The 21,705-nt window shown below is 36.6% G+C and overlaps 1 protein-coding gene across 2 annotated transcripts in view; it reads right to left on the bottom strand.

The window, feature by feature from the left end:
- GPC5 (glypican 5) overlaps positions 1-21,705 on the bottom strand; it is a 602,713-nt gene that overhangs the window by 388,505 nt on the left and 192,503 nt on the right. For both annotated transcript variants that reach the window (XM_066545102.1, XM_066545103.1), the window contains one exon: positions 12,704-12,824. In XM_066545102.1, the coding sequence (XP_066401199.1) occupies positions 12,704-12,824 (121 nt within the window). The remainder of the gene's footprint in view (positions 1-12,703; positions 12,825-21,705) is intronic.

Genomic DNA, 21,705 nt, shown 5'->3' with positions numbered 1-21,705 from the left:
TTTCCCTTTCCTGCAGGGAAAGTAAACAATTTAGAGTATTTAAGATTTAAATTACTCGAGATTTGAGCCCAGGCTACAATTTTGCTTTCAATATCAAAGTAGTGATATATATTCATGTTACTCTGTATTTTTCTAAAAATACAAACAATATCAATATAGTATATTCCTATTCTGAAGGAACTTGAATATTTCACAGCCTGAATAATGAAACTGTCATATAACTTAGAAAGCAATAAAGGCAAGTCTCAAAAATAATTATTGTAGTGCTTGAAACTTATTAGTATTTTAAATGTATTGGCAAACAAAAGAGAGAGAGTGAGAAGAAGAGGAAAAGAGAAATTGAGCAGCATCAAAAATAAAATAATTTTATAAAATTAAGTTTTCATCTGAGTCACCCATTCCTGTAAAATACAGAAGTACAGTGGAAAAGAGCACAATCTCAGGGTGCACAGATGACGTTCCTTGTTGATCACTAATACCAAAATGTCTTATGCAAAATTGGCTTGAAATAAACAAATGAAGCTATAGTTCTCCATATTATGCATTTTTTTTTAAATTAAAAGTCTTCAATTAAGTCTTTTAAAGCTGAATATGGAATCAAAACTCAAAAGAATGACTGAGGGGAAAATTTTTAATAGAAACTATTATACACATATCAAATAAAACTAAAATAGAATTTAAATATTCATAGCTGCTTATTTCTTCCAATATTTCAATTATTAACACTTTATATTATTTTTTGTTTCTGTTAAATCATTTTTTCTAGGGGTTTTTCCTTCATGTTGAAAGACAGTTTTAGGAAAAATTAGAAATGTAATTGAATAGGAAACATAAGAAGGAATGAGAAGTATATGATGTTATAACAATTTTTTTCATTTAGAAGTTTCATTTCAGAATGCCAGTAAAAGCAATAACAAATGCACTCTTATTAAATGTAGTGACTAAAGAAATCACAGTACCTCACCTGGTTATGGTGAACCCTGTGAGTTGTGTAGATAAGATATGTAATAACTTTTGGATATGAAAAAATATTAAGGCTACATGTAGATCTATACAAAACCAATCAAAAAACCTCTGGAGACAACATTTAAGCTGCTGGGAGAAAAACTGAAGCCCAAGCCCTGCATAGTAGTATTTACTGACATACTTTGAGAATCCCACATGTCTCCAAAAACAGAAGCAGAGAAACAATCTAAAATTGAAGAAAAATTGCAAGGAAAAAAAATCTAATTAATAACAGTAGACAGTAGAAATTAAGAGAGCTCTTACAGGAGGAACTAACTGCAGCTGAACTGTAAAGGAACCAGATGGCTGGCACTTCAAACAAGGTTTCAAATAGGTTGTAAAAGAGTTCTTAAACAGAAGAATGGGGAAAAATTGACAGCTATGATAAAATATGTACTAGGTATGTATGTTTAGGTACGTAACATTGAACTGTGGCATGGAGGTACAGAAGTTTAGAGGAGGACTTCTAAGGAATGAAATGATAGAGGAGAACAATAGTCAAACAGAAGGTGGAAAAAGCCAGATGAAATTGATTAAATTATTATAATAAATAAAAACACTTCCCAAAGTGCTTTCATGCAACTATTGAATACCATGCTCCATGATTATGATGTTACCTGATTCCTCAAAATCTGTATGAGACTTACTTGGAAAGCAGATTGTTACATTTCTGTATATGACAGGGCTATAAAATCAGGGGACCAAGAAATAAAGGAATTAATGATGGATAGTTTTATAAACAGTAGCCTTACTGTGATGCAGGTCTGGTAGAGAAGTTTGCACGCTTTTCACAAAAAATTAATGTTGCTATATTTATTGACACATTATGCTGCAGGTTTTTGTCTGCCCAGATCTGTGTGCTTCGATAAATTGAGCATAGACTTGAGTAAATAGTTCTGTTGCAAGGCAGAGTTAGGGCAAGGCAGCTGCATTAAGAAGGAAATTACAGTTCGAGGTAACAGAATTAGAATTTTGCAGCCTCTTTCAATCTTATCACTATGTTTTTATCACAGTCATTCATTATGTGCACTTTGAAATGCCTCCCTATCTTTCATCACAATCATGACAAAAGTTTCCACAGAGGCTATAATACACTGCTCTCCTCCTTTCCTGCATGAATAGTTAGTCCCTAACAGCTAGACTTTAACTCAGATATTTAAACTAATTTTTTCAGTTATAGTCCTGACTGAATGGGAAACAATTTTCTTGCTTTTGAGATTTTTGTCATTGTCCCAGACCTGCATACCAATGGGAAACATAGAAGGACAGATACCTGTTAAAAGAAATGTTGAATATGACAGGGGAGTATTTTATGGAATGAGATGAAATCCATGTGATTATTTGGAAGAGAAAGAGGAGGGCCAGGAAACAGAAATAAGAAGCTGACAATGGGAAGCTGAACCTGGAAAAATAATAATTAAGGATTATAGAAGAAGGATAGGACTGTTCTGCATTCACTGCAAATATACATCCCATTAACAGGCAGAAAATAAAGGAAAACTCTTTTATCTGAAATTAGTTTACAGCACTTCTATCAGCAAAAGCCTTTAGTCCTCACAAAATTTCTTTTCATCATTTGCACAGCCTGTACCATGGGCCAGTGTACCCATGAGGACATTTATGCAGTAATCACATGTCAAGTAAACTAGATGAGGATAGTGATTACTTTTAATGACTAATTAACTTTGCTCAACTGAAGTGACAAGCAAGTTACAAGAAGAGAAGTTTCTAATCAAAGCATTATCATCCATGAAAAACTGGGCTCTGTATATTTTGTTTAGGAATTTACAGACATTGGGGGATTGGTTTAGGGTTCTCTTTAGAGATGTAATGAATTGCTCATTGCTTGGGGGTTTTTTATCTACAGTTGTTTATATCAGTGCAGTGAGGCAGGCCACAGATCAAGCTGAATGACTCACTAAGAGAAAAAATAAAAGTACAGGAAAGAGAGGAAGCAGCAGTGTCCCACCAGTGTCCCACTGCCAGAAGAGCACTTTACTACAATTATCCCTGGTTCCAGAGTAGGAATGAGAAAAAGGTGTCTCCATTTTCTCTACAAAGTATGACCTACAAGGATGGAGCTTTGCAAACAAGTCAGGGTGGGTATTTGGCAGCAGAATGTTTAGATCTTCTTCAAAGCATTCCTCGGTCTGCTCTTAAGGATGAAGCTTATCAGACACAGACAAGTGTTGAAAAGGCCAAAACACAGCATTAAGGAACTGGTAAGTATGCTGGTTTTAAGCCAACAAATAAGTTAATATTACTTTCAAGATGTAAGTTTTTGAGAAGTCATTTAAAGAAATGAACACATTAAAGGATTTAAATTAGACTGCACAATCTGTTTGATAAAGTATATTAAGATTGGTTTGCTTTTCTAAGGACTAAATTTGAAAAATATTTTTTCAAAGTAATAGCTAACCTGTCTTGAAAAAAAATATAAATGTCTATTCAATCAGGTTACTATCAAAGCTAATATTTTTTTTCTATCTTTACAAGTTTTCTTCTGTGAATGTCTTTTTTATTATATGCTTGTTTTAGAAGGAATTTAGAATTAGCATATTTATCAGGCTTCTTTTGGGTTTCTTTTTTTAAATGTAGCAGTCAGTTAAATACAGAGCAGTGTAATATTTCTGTACTGGAGAGAAGCTAAGAAATCTACCCACAAACCTAGTGCATAATCATAGTCTGCCAGGATATATTTGTATTTTTCTGTATTCTCTTTTGAAACAAAAACTGCTTTAAAAAATGCACAGCACAGCTTGTTTCTGACACTTCCTTTTACTCCATTGTCCTGAACAGCTTTGCTGAGACTTCATGCAAATTAAATACTTCACCTTTGGTACTGATTTTTCAACTGTTCGCTGACTTAGTCCCTCAAGACAAAACCAGGGTTGTGCTAAGCAAAATTTGTGACCTAAAACTATATGGTACAGTTTCAAATACAGTTTGTGTCATCCACATGGATTTCAGACCCACGGTGTTCAAAAGCAGTTGAATGCTCCATACTGTGCTGCCGCTTTCCACAATTCCAAAACTTCCAAAGAGCAGATGAGTTCTTCAGGCAATACACAGCCCTCATAGATAACATGAGATTTCTGTTTATAAGATTTCAGAGCAACAGATTGCTTTCCAGACGGATTTTTCTTGTGCCTACAGAACACATTGCTTACTTTACAAACTGGCAAGGAGAACAAATTATGATGATGCCTGCAGCAAATGACTTGCTCTGTATTGCTCTCCACAGGTCACTGCCTCCGAGGATTTCTCAGGACTGAGACCAAGAGGAAATAGCCTGTCTCAAATAGGAGACATTCAACATGCTCAAAAAGGACACATTCCTTCTCAGGCCAGAAAGTCTGTAATCAGCAAGATTTTTCCCTTAACAGTTAACCATTGAAATGCTTCTGAAATTTATTTTTTTTAGGTGTTTTGTGTTGTTGTGGTATCCGTTTCATTTTAGGTGTCACAATTATGTATAATGACTGTTGCACATATTCTAAGAAATGGTCTTAGGATCACTGGCGGTAAAGAATCCTGTTTCCTTTGTGCTTTCTGTTTTATAATTGCTGACAACATCTTTTCATGTCTGTAGTATTTGTGACAGCTCTTCTCATGTGTACTACCTGGTGTTAATAGCATATGAGTTCACACAGTATAGTCATGGACCCAATAGAATCATACAGTAGTTCAGTTTGGGAGGGACTTTTAAAGGTCTTCTAGCCCAACCTTCAACCCCCCAGTAGCACTCTCCCCAGATGTGACACTTGGACGGACAAAAGGCAATGCATTCCCATCAATATTTTTGGAACTGCTGCTCTATTTGAACACTCTCTGCTCCTGTACACAATCCACAGCTGGCAAACCAAAGTGGGACACAGTGCTGAGCCAGCACAAATGGACACCCAGCACATCCATCCTGCTTATTGCCTTGATAGGTGTGGTGGTTTGACAGGAAATGTGTTTTCTGGGATGCTGTGGTCAGGCTAATGGGTGTTCAGATTTTAATATTGGCACCTAATGTGGCCATTGGGACATTGGATCTGCCTCTGAGAACACGGGGTTAAAGCAGGGCTCTCCCCTGGGAGGCTCTCTTGGGTTCCAGTCGGGGAAAGGTTCAGAGCTCCCCTGCCCGGCTGCGGGCTGTGCGGGGCAGGGGCAGCCATGCGGCCGGGTGAGGTAGGCCGGGGCCTGGACAGGAGGGAGGGGAAGGCCCCTGCAGGATGGAAGGGTGGAGGAGGAACACTGAGAGGCCCCTGCAGGATGGAAGGGTGGAGGAGGAGCACTGAGAGGCATCGGGCAGCCACCCCCGCCCCAGGAGAGACAGAGAGAGAGCCTGTGCCCGTGCTTGTGCCACCTTGAAATTTAATAGTGGCCAGCCCAGAAGGAGAAGGGGCGGGGGGGTGCGAGAAGGTGCCCGGCTGGGCAGCTGTGGGAGTTCTGGACAGACAGAGCCTCAGATTTTTAACCCTTTACTTGGATGATGGAAACCTTACAAATGCTAATCCTCCTGGAGCTGAATGAGAAGAGAGATATAGAGGAGATAAGAGGAAATGGGCCATGAAAGAAATAAAGAACTCAGGTGGAAGAGATGATGGAGTAGCTTATGCTGGACTCTTTTTGTGTAGCCATGGACAGAGCCATGTTTCCTTGTGATACAGAGACTGCATTCTAGGGGGAGGCAGTGCCTCAGGACCAAGAGGGTTCGATGTGGGTACCCCTCAGCCCCAGGGGGTGAAAAATATGGGGGGGACAGATGTCCCAAAGTTGAGACTGTGCCTTTTTGGAGTGGGACGAAGCATCCTTAAAAGTCGACCCTAGAAGCAGCTCTGGTCCATGTTTAGTGGTGAGAGTGCTGGACATGAAAGGAAGAGGTCACCATTGGCACAAGAAGGACTCCTTCTCCTCTTGATGAACTGAGGATTGAGTATTCTGAAGCATGGTGCCGGACCAAGAGTCGATGATTTGGAAGATGTATTCTATTGAGAATTTAGTAGGGAAGAGGAAGAGATGGATTTGTGAAGTTTTCATTTTTCTTGTGTGTTTCTTTTTTTCCCTTTCCCTTGTAGTTTAGTTAATAATTTTTTTTTTTTTTTTTCCTAAGGAAGAGCCTGCTTTGCTTATTCCTGGTCACCTCTCACAGCAGAAACCAAAGAGAGAGTATTCTCATAGAGGCACTAGCATCGTGCCAGTGTCAAACCATGACAATAGGTCAGCCTAGAGGAACCCCTCACATGGGAATTTCCATGGCACTGAGGAGACCACTGCAAACCCATGTAAATGGCACTTACACATACTGTCACCTACTGTCCCATTCTTCTTTTTCTTTTCTAATGTATTTGCTTGAATACAAAGTGTCTTCTTAATGTTACTGAGATGTTGACAGATTACATCAGTCATTAATTAGTACTAACAGGAACAGTAAGTGGCTTCTCAAATTTTTGTTGATACTTTCCATCCTGATGTGATACTATTCTATTGGGTTGCTAAGCTTCTGCTCTTAAGAGGCTGTCAATTAAGGTAACTATGGGAAGGCTTTGTGATGTGTGTCAGTTTTCATAAGTTAGAACCACTACTTGATTTTCACTTCTGACTAGAGAGTTGATATCCTGCTTAGCCTTCAAAGTCCTATGTGAAAATATTTTTGAAAGTCCTATAAAAAATCTTTTTACTTAAATCTTTTTACTCTCTGTAAAGTTCCGCTCTACCTTCTCTTCCCTTTTTACCAAACATGTTGTTCCAAGCATGTCAGTTTGAGAATATTCCTCTGTCTATTATTAATGAAATAAGAATATTGATTTAAGAAGTACATATTAGAACAGTGTACAGGGTGTGGTGGTCTCTTTGAGGAGCAGGTGGAGCTACCCCAGGCTCTTCCAAAATCTCAAAACTCCCCTTTATATTGTAATTAAAAATGAGTAGGTAGAACAATGGTCCTGTTTTGCTAAAAAACCCAACACAAGCAATTTTTACCAGCTATAACAGCAAACAATTCAGGTGAAAAACAGACTTTTGTAGATAGGATCTGCACCATAATGAATACTTCAGTTAGTGTCACTATCCACCTAAGTAGCTAGAAAAGGCTGTTTTATTTTCTCAGGCACTGTTCTCTTCAAAAAATGGATAAGAATTGACAGTATCTCCCTGCTGTATCAACAAATATGTTTTCTCACTGTGCACTGTGCAAGGCTTATAAGAAATGCAAGGAGAAATATAAAATCAAATGTTAAGGGTTTTTTCTTTTTTAATTAGCCCATTATTAAGAGTTTTATACAAATTTGAACAACAGACAATTTCAGAAAGCCCTGTGCAATGTATACTCTTTTCAGCATAAATCTTATTTAAAAAAGATACTTCACAAAAGTAATCATTTGTTCTAAATGAACAGGACTTTGATTAGCCCTTAATAACTCTGGTAATCTACTTAGTGAAAAACAGAGTAATCTAAGGAAACTGGTGTTTTAATTAAATTACTGATCAGAAGGACTATGTGGCTGGTGACTGTTTTTCTGAATTTACCTCCTAAGCATCCCAGCAGTGGGAGATGCATCAGCTAAAAATGCATACCCTCCTAATCACTTTTTTTCCCTGCCTTCTACCTGTAAACAATATGTAGGTTTGAGTTTACTCATAATTTTCCAAGACATGCAGTCATCTCAGAATGTTCATGTAACTTTTAGTGTTTGACTTACAAATACAGAAAGACCACCTTTGTGAGCAACAAAAAGGGTTTACACCTTCACAATCATCACAAAACTGTGAATAAAACCTTTTCACTCCCAAGAAATGAAAAAGCATCAGCAATCCCGCACTCCTTTGTGTGCTTTTGAGGCTGAAAGTTGAAGTACATTTTAAAGGGAGGAGTATGAATCTCAGAAAATAATTTCCCACCTAATATCTAACTCCTTAATGTTTTTACAGGAATTCTGCCAGTATATTACATGCAGTGGTAATAGTCAAGCACTTAACATATTGTTGGCACCAGCCAGCAGTCAGAGGCAGCTCTCAATAGAAAGGATAAAAGACTGGAACAGCTCACACAATGAAATATGAAATAGACTTCTCTGTCATGTAGGAATATCCTGGTATCCCTACATCACTAGTACTCTACTATCATGCCTTGCCAAAACAAGAATACGTTCAAGAGTTTGCTTTCAAAAAGACAGTAGCATTGTATTTCTTCCAGAAATAAATAATTTAAAAAAGAAGCAGTGCCAACAAGTCACTGGAGAAAAAAATTACCACAATCAACATACTGAGCTATTCTTTACCTGCAGATTTGTTCAAACTTTGGATGAAACCAAGAAGTGTAAAAAAAACCCCAATAAAAACAAAGTCTAAGGCAAAATTAACATTTAGATATGCTTTTGTAATATGAAATAAAAAAAAAAAAAACTCATGAGGAAGTTTTTCCGAGTGCAACAAAAAATAAATAGGCAGTTTAGGAGCAAACACAGCTGAAGGCAATTCTAATACCAGTGAATGCTGAATGGCTGCTGCAGAAAGTGCACTGAAATTTTGCTTCCCACTTACCCGTTATTGAAAGGTACAAACTGCAGGTTACACTGTATCAACAAAAAGCATTTAAGAAGAGAAAGGGAAAGAAAAGTTTAGAAAGTGAGTCTCCAAGAAGGTATCACCGAAGACTGGGTCAAATAACGTATCTGTCTAATGCTGTACTCTTGAGAATTCCTTCATTCCATGAGAAAGAATTGCATTTCAGTCATTAAAAAAGTAATCAAAATGCCTAATTTGTGACATGTATACAGTGTTGGCACTAGTTTAAGAGGCGGGGGGGGGGGTTTAACTATTAGGTGGTTATCATAACATTACAGTAAGTAGGCACAATTGCAAGTGCCACACCCTATGTATGAATAATTTCAAAACGTGGTTCTTTGTATGAGCAGATGAGGATTCAGGTAATATATTCCATCCCAATTTCCAATTCATACTTGAACAGCTCTTACAAAAACACATATTAACTTGACTGTGCTGTGGTATATTGATAAAAGCTTTAAAAAATGCAGATGGAAAATTTAGTTGCTAGCATGCCAAATCAGTGTCAAAACAAAGTCTCATGTCACTATTTTTGCATCCTTTTTGAGACAGGTAAATGGGCAAATGGCAGCATGGTGAAACAGAGCATTCACCATGCAATAATAATGACAAGTAGTAAAGGAAAAATTAGACTGTCACCAGCATTTAATGTCATATGAAGTAATGGCATTTACTCCTTTAAGGAATGTAAGCATCAATTCCATTAGGGACAGTTTGCAGCCCTTTGTGGAGAAGATAAATATTATTTTATGCATATCAGCTAGCACTCTAGTGGTATAGCAGTGCAAGATGGGATCTTCTCCAATTAAGTTCAGACATGCCTTTTACTGCACCGAGAAATTGGAAATCATTTATCCTGAGAGAAGCATTTAAAGTTCCAGTATAGTCACTAATGGTAGGTGCCTCTGGAGATCTCCAGAGGGAGATTTGGTCTACCTAATTTAGACAGGCAGATATAGGAGTATCTTCTGCCATGGCAAGATTTCCTAAAATGAGGAAGACTTTATTTAACCTGTAAATACAAGCTCCAAGTAATATCTATTACTTTCAAAAGCAGTATTCTTTTGAGATTCTCTTCTGAAAGAAGAAACACACTGGAAAGACCAAGGTCCAATTGCCTGTAATCACAGCTCCAAAGTATCAAACTTACTTCATAACCTTAGTATTTGTACTTGCAGGAATGATGAATTAATCACGGTTTTAAATTATTGGGGAAGAAAGGAAAATAATTCCCATTACTATTTACACCACATGAAACTGACTTTGCTTATCCTGATTACCTATTAGAGTGATAGTTGCAGACTGCAGTACATAAAATGATATGCACTGAACCCATAATTTGCCTGCCAAGAAGATAAATGAATGAGAATAGTCCATCATTTAAAACTCTCAAAAGTACCAGTCTAAAAGTACCAGTCTGTACAAGTAAGGAGTTTTACAGAAGAAGGTGACTTTTTCAAGCCATATTCAGCACTGACTGGTTCATTTCAGTTCCTGTAATTTCACTTTGTTGTTCTGAATATGAACCTGTGGAGTCCAGGGCACAGATTACAGGCATTGGGGTCCAACAGAATCAAAAACTTCTATTGATTTTTTGGTAAATCCAGTATTTACAGAAAAAGGAGGATTACTTTGTGAGCCTCTCACAAAGGAGAGCTGCCCAGAACCCACAGCCTGCTGAAAAGAGATATTGTCACTTATGCAGCCAGGGGTTGATTTCAGGAGTTTAAAGTTTTTAACAGGAGATAACCTGGAAAATACAGTTTAAACATTGGATATTTACATATTTTAAAGCAAATTCTTTGCTTGGGATTTTTATGCCTTTGTATAACCAACAGGAAAAAACTAAGGAGATGCTGAGAAATCTGTCTGTTTCTGTATGCAGGGCAGATTGGTCTTGATTTGTTTTCCTAAGTTAACATCAAATGTGAGCAGAAAAGGATCTCAAAAATATCTGCCCTTTTGCTATTTTCACCTTAAAAATGAATTAAAGTATATAGTTTGTAAATTTTAGAAATGATTGGTTTTGAAAAACTTCACTAATATGTTTTACTCCTACTAAATTAGCTATTTAAAATTTTGAAGTTCAGAAAGACAGCTTGGATAGCGTGTTAGGTTTAAGTATGACTCCGTATGTCTCTGAGGCATCACCACAATCCATTAAGCTCCCCTTATTTTCTGCCCCATTGTAAGCTTAGTATGTGATTCATCTTTTTTCATATCACACTGGACAAAAAGGTGATCTTTTGTATTTCAATCTCTAACTTACACTCCTCATCTTTTTTTCCCAAGCAGTAAATGGTGAAAAAGAAAGCTTTATTGTAGCTTCTTCAGCTGGGGAAAAGCAGTTATATGTCAGGTCTCTAAGGATTTTGATGCTCTCTTTATCCCTTGACCCTATTTTCATACTCAGAGCTACAAGGAAAGAAACTATCCCACAGAAAGAAAATATACTTGGAGGTTGGTAAGCATTTCAGTATGTAAATTGTATGTCCTTTTCCCCAAGATCCACTCAAGTCTTTAGGGACAAGGGCAAGTAAGCTCTCAAAATGAAATACTTTATAATGGAAATATTCTATTCCAGTCTTTTAGGTACTCACTCAAGGAGAAAACAACACAACTTCAAGTCTCTAGAGGAAACCAACAAAATAAACTATATAGAGCAGTTTTAATATAAAAGGAGGAAAGCACTCCTGATAGATGGAACTCACCAAGTAATATTTACAAAGTTTATCTTTGTATAGTATTTTGTAGTTATTAATTAAACCATGGCATCTCTTGCAGTGAAAATTGAATTGATTTTCCCCACCATTGTAGATGGCATTTTAATAAAGAAGAGAGACAAAAGCATGATGCTGATGCTGGAGGGATAAAAAAGATATTTCTTTTAAGAAGGAAAGAATAATGATTGCCTTTGAACTTCAAATCTAATGCCACTTCTCCCAGAAAACAACACTACTGATGGAAAAGAAATTTTTCTGTTTTTTTTCTTTTTTCTGTTTCAGCACTCTTTGTTTTGTTGTCAGAGCAGAGTTATTGTTCACAATTAGAGATATAAGAACCAAGAGGTTTCACCACGAAGCTATCAGTAATATTTCAACTCCAGAAACCATGTGGAAAACTGTACTTAAAACCTGTAAAGAAGATGTAAAAACAGAATTAAAGCAAGTCCTTGCATGGATATAAATGCACTAGGCAAGAAGATATTTAATATCTCTAATTCTCTTGCTTGGGGAATGGGGTAGAGAAGGGAATTTGAGACAATAACAGTGAGAAGCTTCATGGCCTCCCTAAGTAGCCTCTCCTTTTACCAGTGCAGAGGAGAGGATACTGGGTTAAATGGGTCACTGACAAAAAATGCCTGTAGAACCTTTCTGGTCAGTGAGCCTTCAGATCAGAGTAAAAACTTGTATTTTTAAACTGAAATAACTGAAATACAGAGCTTTTTTTTTTTTTTTGTCAAAATAACCATTGTCTTATTGTCTTTGACAGAATTATGTTTTTGTCCTCTAGTTCTGACTATCTGTGCATATAAATGAGGCATGTAACCACAGATACCTGTAATCCTGTAAACCTATTGCAATAATATAACTGTACAGAGCCACATTGGAATTGACTTCCTTGTAAGCCTTAAATTTAGTAAGTCACAGATATGCGCATCAGGTAACTAACACCAATTCTCATTTAGCAGGCATGTGATTTTCATTCAAACTCCCTAGTTTTTTTAGCTACCATCTAAACAAAAAACCTCACAGCAATACAAGTTAAGAAAGAACCTAGATTTAACAAAGAGGGAAGAGGAAAATTATGTCTTATTGTTTTGTAAACATATGCACCCAGTTAATATCCCTAAATCATCCTGTTGTTGCTTCTGTATGCTCGCTGCAATGCCGAGCTGTGGTACTTACAGGTACAGATGGCCCAGCTACCAGAGCCTCACTTCCTACACCTATCTGCCATATTCAAGCCTTTTAACTAAATCATTTTTAATAACCCAAGTGAGACACAGAGCAACTAGTATTTTGCTGTGGATGTGCACTCGGCAGAAACTTGAATTAACCTTTATGGTGTGCAGTAAATTAATACTTTCATTACTAGAGTGGTAGTTAGAACTATACTGTATCCATAGGAAAAAGCTCCTTACCTGAATAACATGTTTCAGCTTGTCAATAATTTGACTTATTACGGGATCTGTTCCCTTCACTTTTACTTCTGGATTTGCAGACTGAGCTTTGATTCCACTGCCAACCACACGGTGCGTATAGCTAGTTTAATATAGAAACACACATAAAAATGGTTTAGTAACTTATTCTACTCTCAGAGAGTCATCTTCTAGTTTGTATTATCTCTCATGGCACCAGCACACCTCTTTAAGAAGATGCATTATTTTTGCGCACGTTTTTCTCAAAAAAGAAATACAAAAAATTATAATTACTACATTCCATGAAGTTCTGTTATTTATTAGCATTTTAAGTTTACTGCAAACTTTAATAAGGAAAGTTATCTACATTTTGTAGCATGAAACATTCAGCCCTGTGCATGTCTTTTTCTGTGTGTGCAAAAAGACTGTGCTCCATTTTGATTTTGCTAAATACAACAACATGACGATTGCCTTAATGTGTGACATTTCAAGATCTTAAAACAAACTCTAGATTCCATACATGCTGTATGTTCAGAAATAATTCTGAAGATTTTTACTGTTTTTGTGAGTGCATGCACAGACAGAATATTTATTGAAAGATAACAGCCACATTAGGCATTAATTATTTAGCATTACATAAATTATATAAGTAGAGGAGGCCAATATGTACTTGATATATAAATATATAAAAAGAGGTAAAAAAACAGATATAAGCTGATTCAAAAAAGAACTGCTTGAGTAAGTAGAACTTTGTTTATAATACATCAAAATTCAAAATACAGAAAACAAACTAACTCCCGAGCAGGATTCTGCAGCTTATTAAAAAGCAATTCTTCATTCATCTTAGCATATTATAATACTTGTAATACTTGTAATGCTCAAGTTATGCAAGAAAAACTGAATATGTACCTTCTCATCACAGATACTGTACATTATGCAAATACTCTCCATATGCTATATTTTTTCAGTGTACTCTATAAGAGGATAGCTCTATAGCTCTCTGTCTCAAAAGTATTTTGCCAGCTGTTATGCTGTAAGGAAAAGAAAGGAAATACCCTTATCAGAGTAAAGAAATATCTAATTCCTGCCTGTTAGATCTGCCTATAAGTACAGACAACACTGCATATTTAAATTTTGCAGAATTTGTTTTATGAAAAACATTACAGGTCCTCTTAGCTCTGCAGAAAAGCTTGCATATATGCTAAACAATGAGTGCAATTCAGTAAAACAAGGTTGCCACGTAATAACAATATTTTGTCCTTGATCTTTACTTAAATTTCATCCTAAATGAGATTTAGGATATTCCTGGGGAAGTGTACACACTGAATAAATGAATGGCTCATATTCTTGAGAAGGTGTTACTTTGATTTACAGAAGACAGCTTTTTGTGCTGCCTTGTAGCAATGGAGCCATTTGCCAGCTTGAAGTGATGGGGAAAAGCTTTGTATGTAGGGGTGTGCACAAAATCCACATCTGCCTGCTAGTCTTGGGCCATTGTTTAATGCAGCAATTTGGGCTGGGTCAACAAACTTTCTGATAATTTTAAGTGTGAAAAAATTAAAGTTAAACATAAAAACCTTCAAAAAATTTCTTTGGCAGTCATTTGTATAAAACAAATATATAAATAAATAAGGAATTAATTTCAGCTGAACAATGCTGCATTGACCAGAAAAAACAACTGGTTTAACTAGTTGTTTAATGCAACATTACATTGTTGCATACTAGTTTAATGCAACACATACTAGTTTAATGCAACACCAAAATTTCTCTTCACACCATAACACTATTAAAAAATCTTGAAGGTTATGTCTATTCTTTTAATCCAGTGGTATTGTTCTGTTTCACAGCCTGCAAAATCTGTGTTCTCACTTTCTGTCACTCAGAATTTTCCAATTAACACCTTTTTTTCAAATGCTGCAAACCCAACTATTGCACATTTTCCTGTGAACTGCATAACTGTGAAAAAGAATACCCTTTCTCTTTTCTTAATTCAATGATACTCATTTCTCTAACCATGCAAGAAGAAATAAAGCATGCAGAAGCTGAAAGTTCCCTAGACTACAATTTTATTAGTTTCACTCACCTGAGAATTATTTGGCAATGACTCATTCAAGACTGACTATCATTTATTTCTCAGCTATTTCTACAATGCAATCAGAAGTCTTGCACAGCTGGTAGGACTGACTCCCTTCTTTCACACGAGAGAAAGTAGCTGGGATAATGCTGTCTTGAGGGTGGACCTGATATTAGGAGTTTCAATCATGTTCTCCAACCTCTTCAGAGTCAACATTCTCTAAATTCCTCTTCATCTTTTTTCAGTTGAGAGTGGGGAAGGGTAAGAAGCTGAAGCAGAGGTGATGTGCATTGAAACAGCGACAACTAGCACACTGGTGCTTGATAACACCAATCTTTAGATCTATTTGCATTAAACAAATATTTGTATCCATAGGTACTGGTAGTAACAACCTTGGTATTACTTTTTCTTATTTCCCTGAGCTGTTTAGTGTACTTCCACCTTCTTTCTCACTACTCATCCTTCCCTCACCAACCGCTGGCATGATCCTTTCCAGGGCTTACAGAATGAATTTGTTATTTTCCCTGCTTTCTGCTGCCTGCAGGCTCCTTATCCTTTATTTTCTAACAGAACAGTACACCTTTCCACCTAAAGCCTACCCAAATACTACCCCCAGACTCTTCAAACCTTACTCTGTGAAAACTGACACACTTCATCCCATTCTCCTGAAGTTTTTGTCTGTTACAGGCTCTAGAAGATCCCAATTAACATACAAGTTTATGTCAATAGAGAAAATACCAATCCTTATATACCAACATTTGGACCCAGTATTGTCCCAGTATTGTATAATCACTACACATTCCACAGTGTTCTGGTTCCTCAAGTTTACTTATATTTATCACATTCCTACCTTGACTCTTAAAGGAGTTAATATTTTTCTCCTTTAAAAAATCCTTATACTTTTGAAGTGATGAATTCAAGCTTTGAAATTATTTTACTCCTTTGAGAGTTTTTAATTTTAATTTTTCCAAGACTTCAGTCTTGAAATTGATCCTCCAGATTCTGGATGTGAGTTCTCCCCCAGGATCATACCAGAAGTAACCATCACAGATGAAAAATTAAGAGCTGGATTTCAAAAATTAGGATTCATTTAAATGGAATTCGATTTGGAAGAATATTTTGCCCAAAATATATTTGGTTTGTTTGAAAAAGCAAAGCCCAGGGGTGGCTGCAGGAGTGGCATCTGGGACAGGATGCCAGAAGCTTTCTCCAGAGCGGAGCCAATGCCAGCCAGCTCCAAGATGGACCCACTGCTGGCCAAGCCCAAGCACGTCAGTGATGGTGGTAGTACTCCTGTGACAACAGATTTAAAATGGAGAAAAAACTGCTGAGCAAAAGGAGGTGGATGAGATGAACTGAGAACATGAGAGAAACAGCCCTGCAGACCCACATGGAGAGAAGTCTTTGCTGGAGCAGGTTTGCTGGGAGGTGACCCTTGGAAGAACCCACACTGGAGGAGCCTGTTCCTGATGTACTCCACCCTGTGGGGCAGCTTGTGAAGAACTGCAGCCTGTAAGAAGGACCCAAGTTTGACAAGCTCATGGACAACTGACTTCCATGGGGTGAACTCTGTGCTGGAGCAGGGGAAGAATGTGAGGAGGAAGGAGTGGTAGAGACAGTGTGTAATGAATGCCCAAATGTGAGTACACTCAGTGTATTGAAGTAAATTAACATACAAGTTTGCATTTTTCTTGTTATTGGGAATCCTAACCCATATTAAATTCGCTTTTGCTGCAAGGTGATCCAGCTTTGACCAACTGACATTAAAAACTCTGATTTAACTTTGAGTTTCTTGTAATTATATGCTCTGACAAGTCATAAGGCAGATTGAAAACCTTTTTTCTTTCTTTGGGTGTATAATAAGGCATTGAAAAAACCTTATGAAATGTTGCTTTATTGATTCTTATCATAAAAGTAAGATTATGAAAGCCAACATAGTTTTGTTTACTCTTTGTCTGCTTGAAATCGTATCTTTTGCCTACAAAAATTATAAATTACTCATAAGTTGTTTCATGCTCCACGTAATTGTGTTTAATTAACAAATGTCTAAAAATCTAACATCTTCAAGTATTCTAATGTAAATTAAATGATCTGTCAAAGCTAAACAGGCTATTGGGAATCTGAGCATCGTACACAAAACTTCATCCCTGTAGACTCACATTTACATGCAAAATTTGTTTCCCTTTATTTGAGGGTGAGGAGAAATATAAAAATCTCAGTCTCTTGGTTTGAGAGACTTCATTCATTTTAAAGTTTTAATATGGCATTAATCACTTTCTGTTTCTCTAACTCCTAATGTACAAGTAATGGGAAAAATATTTTAAGGATCCCCGAAGAGGTAGTCTGACTTAAGCAAGTGTTGCTCAGATTTGAATCCTGGGGAAAAAAAATGACAAATTTCTTGCTAGAGAAATAATAGACCCGCCATCTGTGCTCATTTCTGTACAAGCCTGGTAATGTATCACATCACTTTAATAGGCAGACTTGGTCCCCAAGTACTATTCATTTTCATCAGCATTAGGAAAAAAAACCAAGAACTAATATATTTGTATTCTATAAACATGTTTTAAAATGATGAATAACAAGGTGCCTATTTTCTGAGCTCAATATATGAATATTCATATAAATTACCTATTACTCTCTATTTTATTTATGAATACAATTGGTGGGGTTTACTTTTGATTCTCTCAAGATCTCTGATAAAAGAGAAAAATCATGCTTTATTTGCTATCACCAATTTCTTGGTACATGCAGTTAGAAAAGCTATAAGAAGTAATAAATACATCAATTCTTGTATGATTCAGCCATTTTGGACATGTGCTTCAGGAAGATCTGTACATATATATCCCTCCAGCACAAAATAATCTGTATTACATATCTTGTGATGACAACTAATACATCACATTTATGGTCAACAACTGATTATGATTTTCCTTTTCAAGCTACTTTTAGGCACTTTGACCATGATTCAAGTGGGAGATTAAAGTAATTAAAGGTGTACTGACAGAAAAGTTATTGTGCAGAACATTCCTACGTGCACTGGCAGTCAAGCCTCTCCCAAGAGACCTGGTGATATTCTACACTTTAGCAAGTTTAGCTGGTCACTCCATCCTGAAGTATCTCTTTCAACTGCTACCATCATCACCTGTCACAGCTTTCTTCTGGTCACCAGTGGTGTTCCTTAGGAATCAGTACTAGGGTTCATGCTGTTGAACACCTTTATCAATGTTTTGGAGAAGTGGCTCAAATACAGTCTCAGTCAGTTCACAGATGACACAAAATTGGGTGGGAGTGTTGATCTGCTGGAGGGTAGGAAGGCTCTGCAGAGAGATCTGGAAAGATTCAAACAATGGGCTGAGGACAATGGCATGAGGTTCAGCCAGGCCTCATGCAGCACCGTAGGCTCAAGGAAGCATGGCTGGAGAGCTGATCATCAGAAAGGAATTTGGGGATGCTGGCTGATGCACAGCTTAACATGAGCCAGCCTGTGCCCAGGTGGCCAAACACTGATTGTCCCTCTGTACTCTGCATTGGTGAGGCCTCACCTCAAATCCTACCTTCAGTTTTGGGCAGTCACATCAAAAAGGACATTGAGGCACTGGAACATATCCCGAAAAGGGAAACAAAGCTTATGAAGTGTCTGGAAAACATGTCTTATAAAGAGCTGCTGGGGAAATTGGGCCTGTTTAGTCTGGAGGAGACTTGGAGGGAACCTCATTGCTCTCTACAACTACCTGAAAGGAGGCTGCAGTGAGAGTTTCTTCTGCCATGTCTCAAGTGAAAGAGGAAATGGCATTAAGATGTGACAGAAAAGTTCAGATTAGATATAAAAAAAGCCCAAATCACTGAAAGAGTGCTTTAGCATTGGAATAAGTTGCCCAGGGAGGTGGTAGAGTCATCACCTCTGAAAGTATTTGAGAGGAGTCTGGGGGATATGGTTTATGGTGATAATGCTGCTATTTTGATGGTGGGACTAGATGATCTTAAAGGTCTCTTCCAACCTTGATTATGATTCTGTGTGCTTCTTGTGTTTTTCAGTGCTTGGGACAACTGCCACTATCAAGAACTACTCAGGAATCTCTGCATTAAGTGATCAAGTTACAGGGTCATGAAATTGAGACGACTGTTCTGGTTGTGAAAGGCTTACACAGGGCTACATTGCCTTACCCCTGAAATGCTGGTGTGTGTCAGGTAGTCACACAGCTGTAGGATGTTCAGTGGGGCCAGAGCTGCTGCAGCTGTACAGAGACACTGCATGAGAAAGCTTGTTTTGTTAATCACTTTGTGGCAATAGAATTCTCATCTTCATTTGTGATATTTCATCTCAAATGGGATCTTACTGCAGTAATCTTCATGACAGCAAACAGAAAACAACCACAAACTCCTCATCTGGTAACAATGGAGAAGTCTCTCTCCATCCACCTAATTTTCTGCATCTGAAACCAATTTGGTGTAAATGATGCAATGCTGGCTTTCATCTGCTTGAAGTAAGCAGTGAAATGCTAAGAACTGTTTTTAAAGTAAGTATTTGCTTCTACTGGGTTCTTTGAGAAGATACAGATGATGAGAATATATGCTCAAGAGACCAAATAGCTTTTAAAATAGTATATTTATTATCTGCCCTGTTTTCATATCTTTTAACTGCCATTAATACCGTAACCAAGCTGCAATTTCTGCAGAATGATCTCTCCTTCGTGAAATCGATTTTCTTTTTTGTATCCACTAGTTTTTAAAAAAGTAAGCCTTCATGTGCTGGCCTTGTTAAGGGATTTGTTTTGTTCAGCTTCTCACATTAATTGAATTCTAAATTACTTCAGAACTTAGCTTGTTGGCACTTACAAGTTTCGAGCAAGCACCTGTATTTATATAGTCTCACTGTGTTTAAGAATGGTAAAATACCACAGTGTGCCCACTTACATTTTGTTTTATTTCAGACATGGGATATGATTTTTAATGACTTAGCTTGCTTGGTTTATGATTGCTGATAATTACTGGTTTACACCTGCTATTGTTAGCATCTTCATCATGGCTGGGCATTTCAAAATTCTGGGTAATGTTAATTGAGAAATTAACAATTACCTGAATACAAGTAAAAAATAAACATATGCTGCAACAAATGAGTAAGAGTGTTCAGTGGTGTAAATTTTAATCACCAAAGATGAACAAATCAAAGAATCACTGCAATAATAAATACTACTTGGAACTTAGACAGATATGCTGGCTATTTTTTAGTGTTACATAGTTTTTTAAGAGTATATATTGCAAAATTAGCTTCAGAAAGTTTGTAAAAAAATATCTTAACACCTAGCTATCAGAGACAGTACTTGTAGTTACTCTAGGGCAGATCCCATTTCCCCTAGGTATTTTCAATACATTTTAATTGATAAAAACTTCAGTAAAATAAAATATAAAATAAAATGTATTTGAATTTTTCAATGTTTTCAGACCTGCAATTTAGTATATGTTTAAAGAAAAACAGATTGCATATACACTTGTTAAACATGAAGAGTGGGAAAAACCAGAGTAAAGTTGTACCACTGTTTGTGCTTCAGAAAAAAAATATGTTTCTATACTTATTTAGGCTAAAACATGTCTTTAAAAAGATAGGTATATAATTTTTTATCATTGACCAGACCTGCCTTGTTAAAGGAAAACAAAAAATAGTGGATTAGTCTTAAGATTTTTCTACATTTGAAGACTGACATGTTTTTGAAATAGTGTTTTTAAAACAGATATTCCATTTTAACATAGCTATTTGAAACTAGGTTCACATGAATAAAACAACACTGAAGTATATAACAAAATATTATAGAGTCTTTTAGCGTATTTATTTCAATGAACTTCCAAGTGTGGCTGAGTCCTGTTTTCTATTTTGCACAGTACAAGATCTTTTATCATCAATAATTTCCATTATGTTCTAATCCTACAAAACATTTTTGTGCTCTTCTAAAGCTCATAAATCCCAACATTCCATCACGGCCTTTGTTAAAATTTTTGAGAGGATTCTGTATGTGGTTGGAAGCTGGTTGGTCAAAGTTTTAATGTTGGCTGTGTCTTCAAAAAATTAGCTCTTAATAGGCCTTAAGAAGTGCTAATGATGTTCTGAAGGCTTCCTTGGGCAGACAAGTTTCCCTCAAGAGACTTCCAAAAGCATCAACTGATCTCCAGTTGCTATGCATGGAACATGTATTTAGAAGGATTGTTTTACTATGCATCTGAAATCCTCTACAGGATGTCTGTAAGTCAAACTATCCTTTTTTGCAAATAATGTAACTTCTATTAAGAGCTACGTTTTCTTTAAAAAAAAAATGCTGTAGCCTACATATTGAACATTTATTTTTTAAAGCTTTCTTCTACAACAGCAAATTTTATACTGTTTCAAAAATTCCAGAACTTTTGAAGAATTCTCACTTGAAAGATGCCATCGAAATTTGTCTTCTTGTCAATTAATGGTAATCACAGTAATAGTTATCTATCTGTACCTACTCCTGCAGTATGTTGCTATTTTCTGGACAGAGACACTAGTCTTATATGTGATGCAAAATGAATGCCCCAAAAAGCATGACAAAACATGTCTGCAATGCACCTCAAAAAAATAAATGTGTTCCAGTAATTGCAAGGTCTGTCAAAGAGAAAAGAAGAGCTTTGAGACAGATATTTCATTTAAACTAGGTGCCTTGGGTAAGTCACATGTTTAAATTGAGAAAATAAATTCTTATTACATTAGAAAATAACTAAACAGCAGACATATGCAAGTGCACTAAATCTATATAAATGAGGACAACAGTATCTCCTTCTTCTTGTAGCATTCTGGAAATCCTCTAACAACCATAATAATTCTATTGCACCTTCATTTAATGGAGCAAGGAAATGAGAGATATTAATTACCATAAACAAGCACATAAATGTTTACAGCAAATAGCTGGCAAAA

This window comes from Molothrus aeneus, chromosome 2 (genome assembly GCF_037042795.1).
Source record: "Molothrus aeneus isolate 106 chromosome 2, BPBGC_Maene_1.0, whole genome shotgun sequence".
NCBI lineage: Eukaryota > Metazoa > Chordata > Aves > Passeriformes > Icteridae > Molothrus > Molothrus aeneus.
Note: the sequence above shows the minus strand (reverse complement) of the source record. Positions and strands in the feature narration are given on the sequence as shown.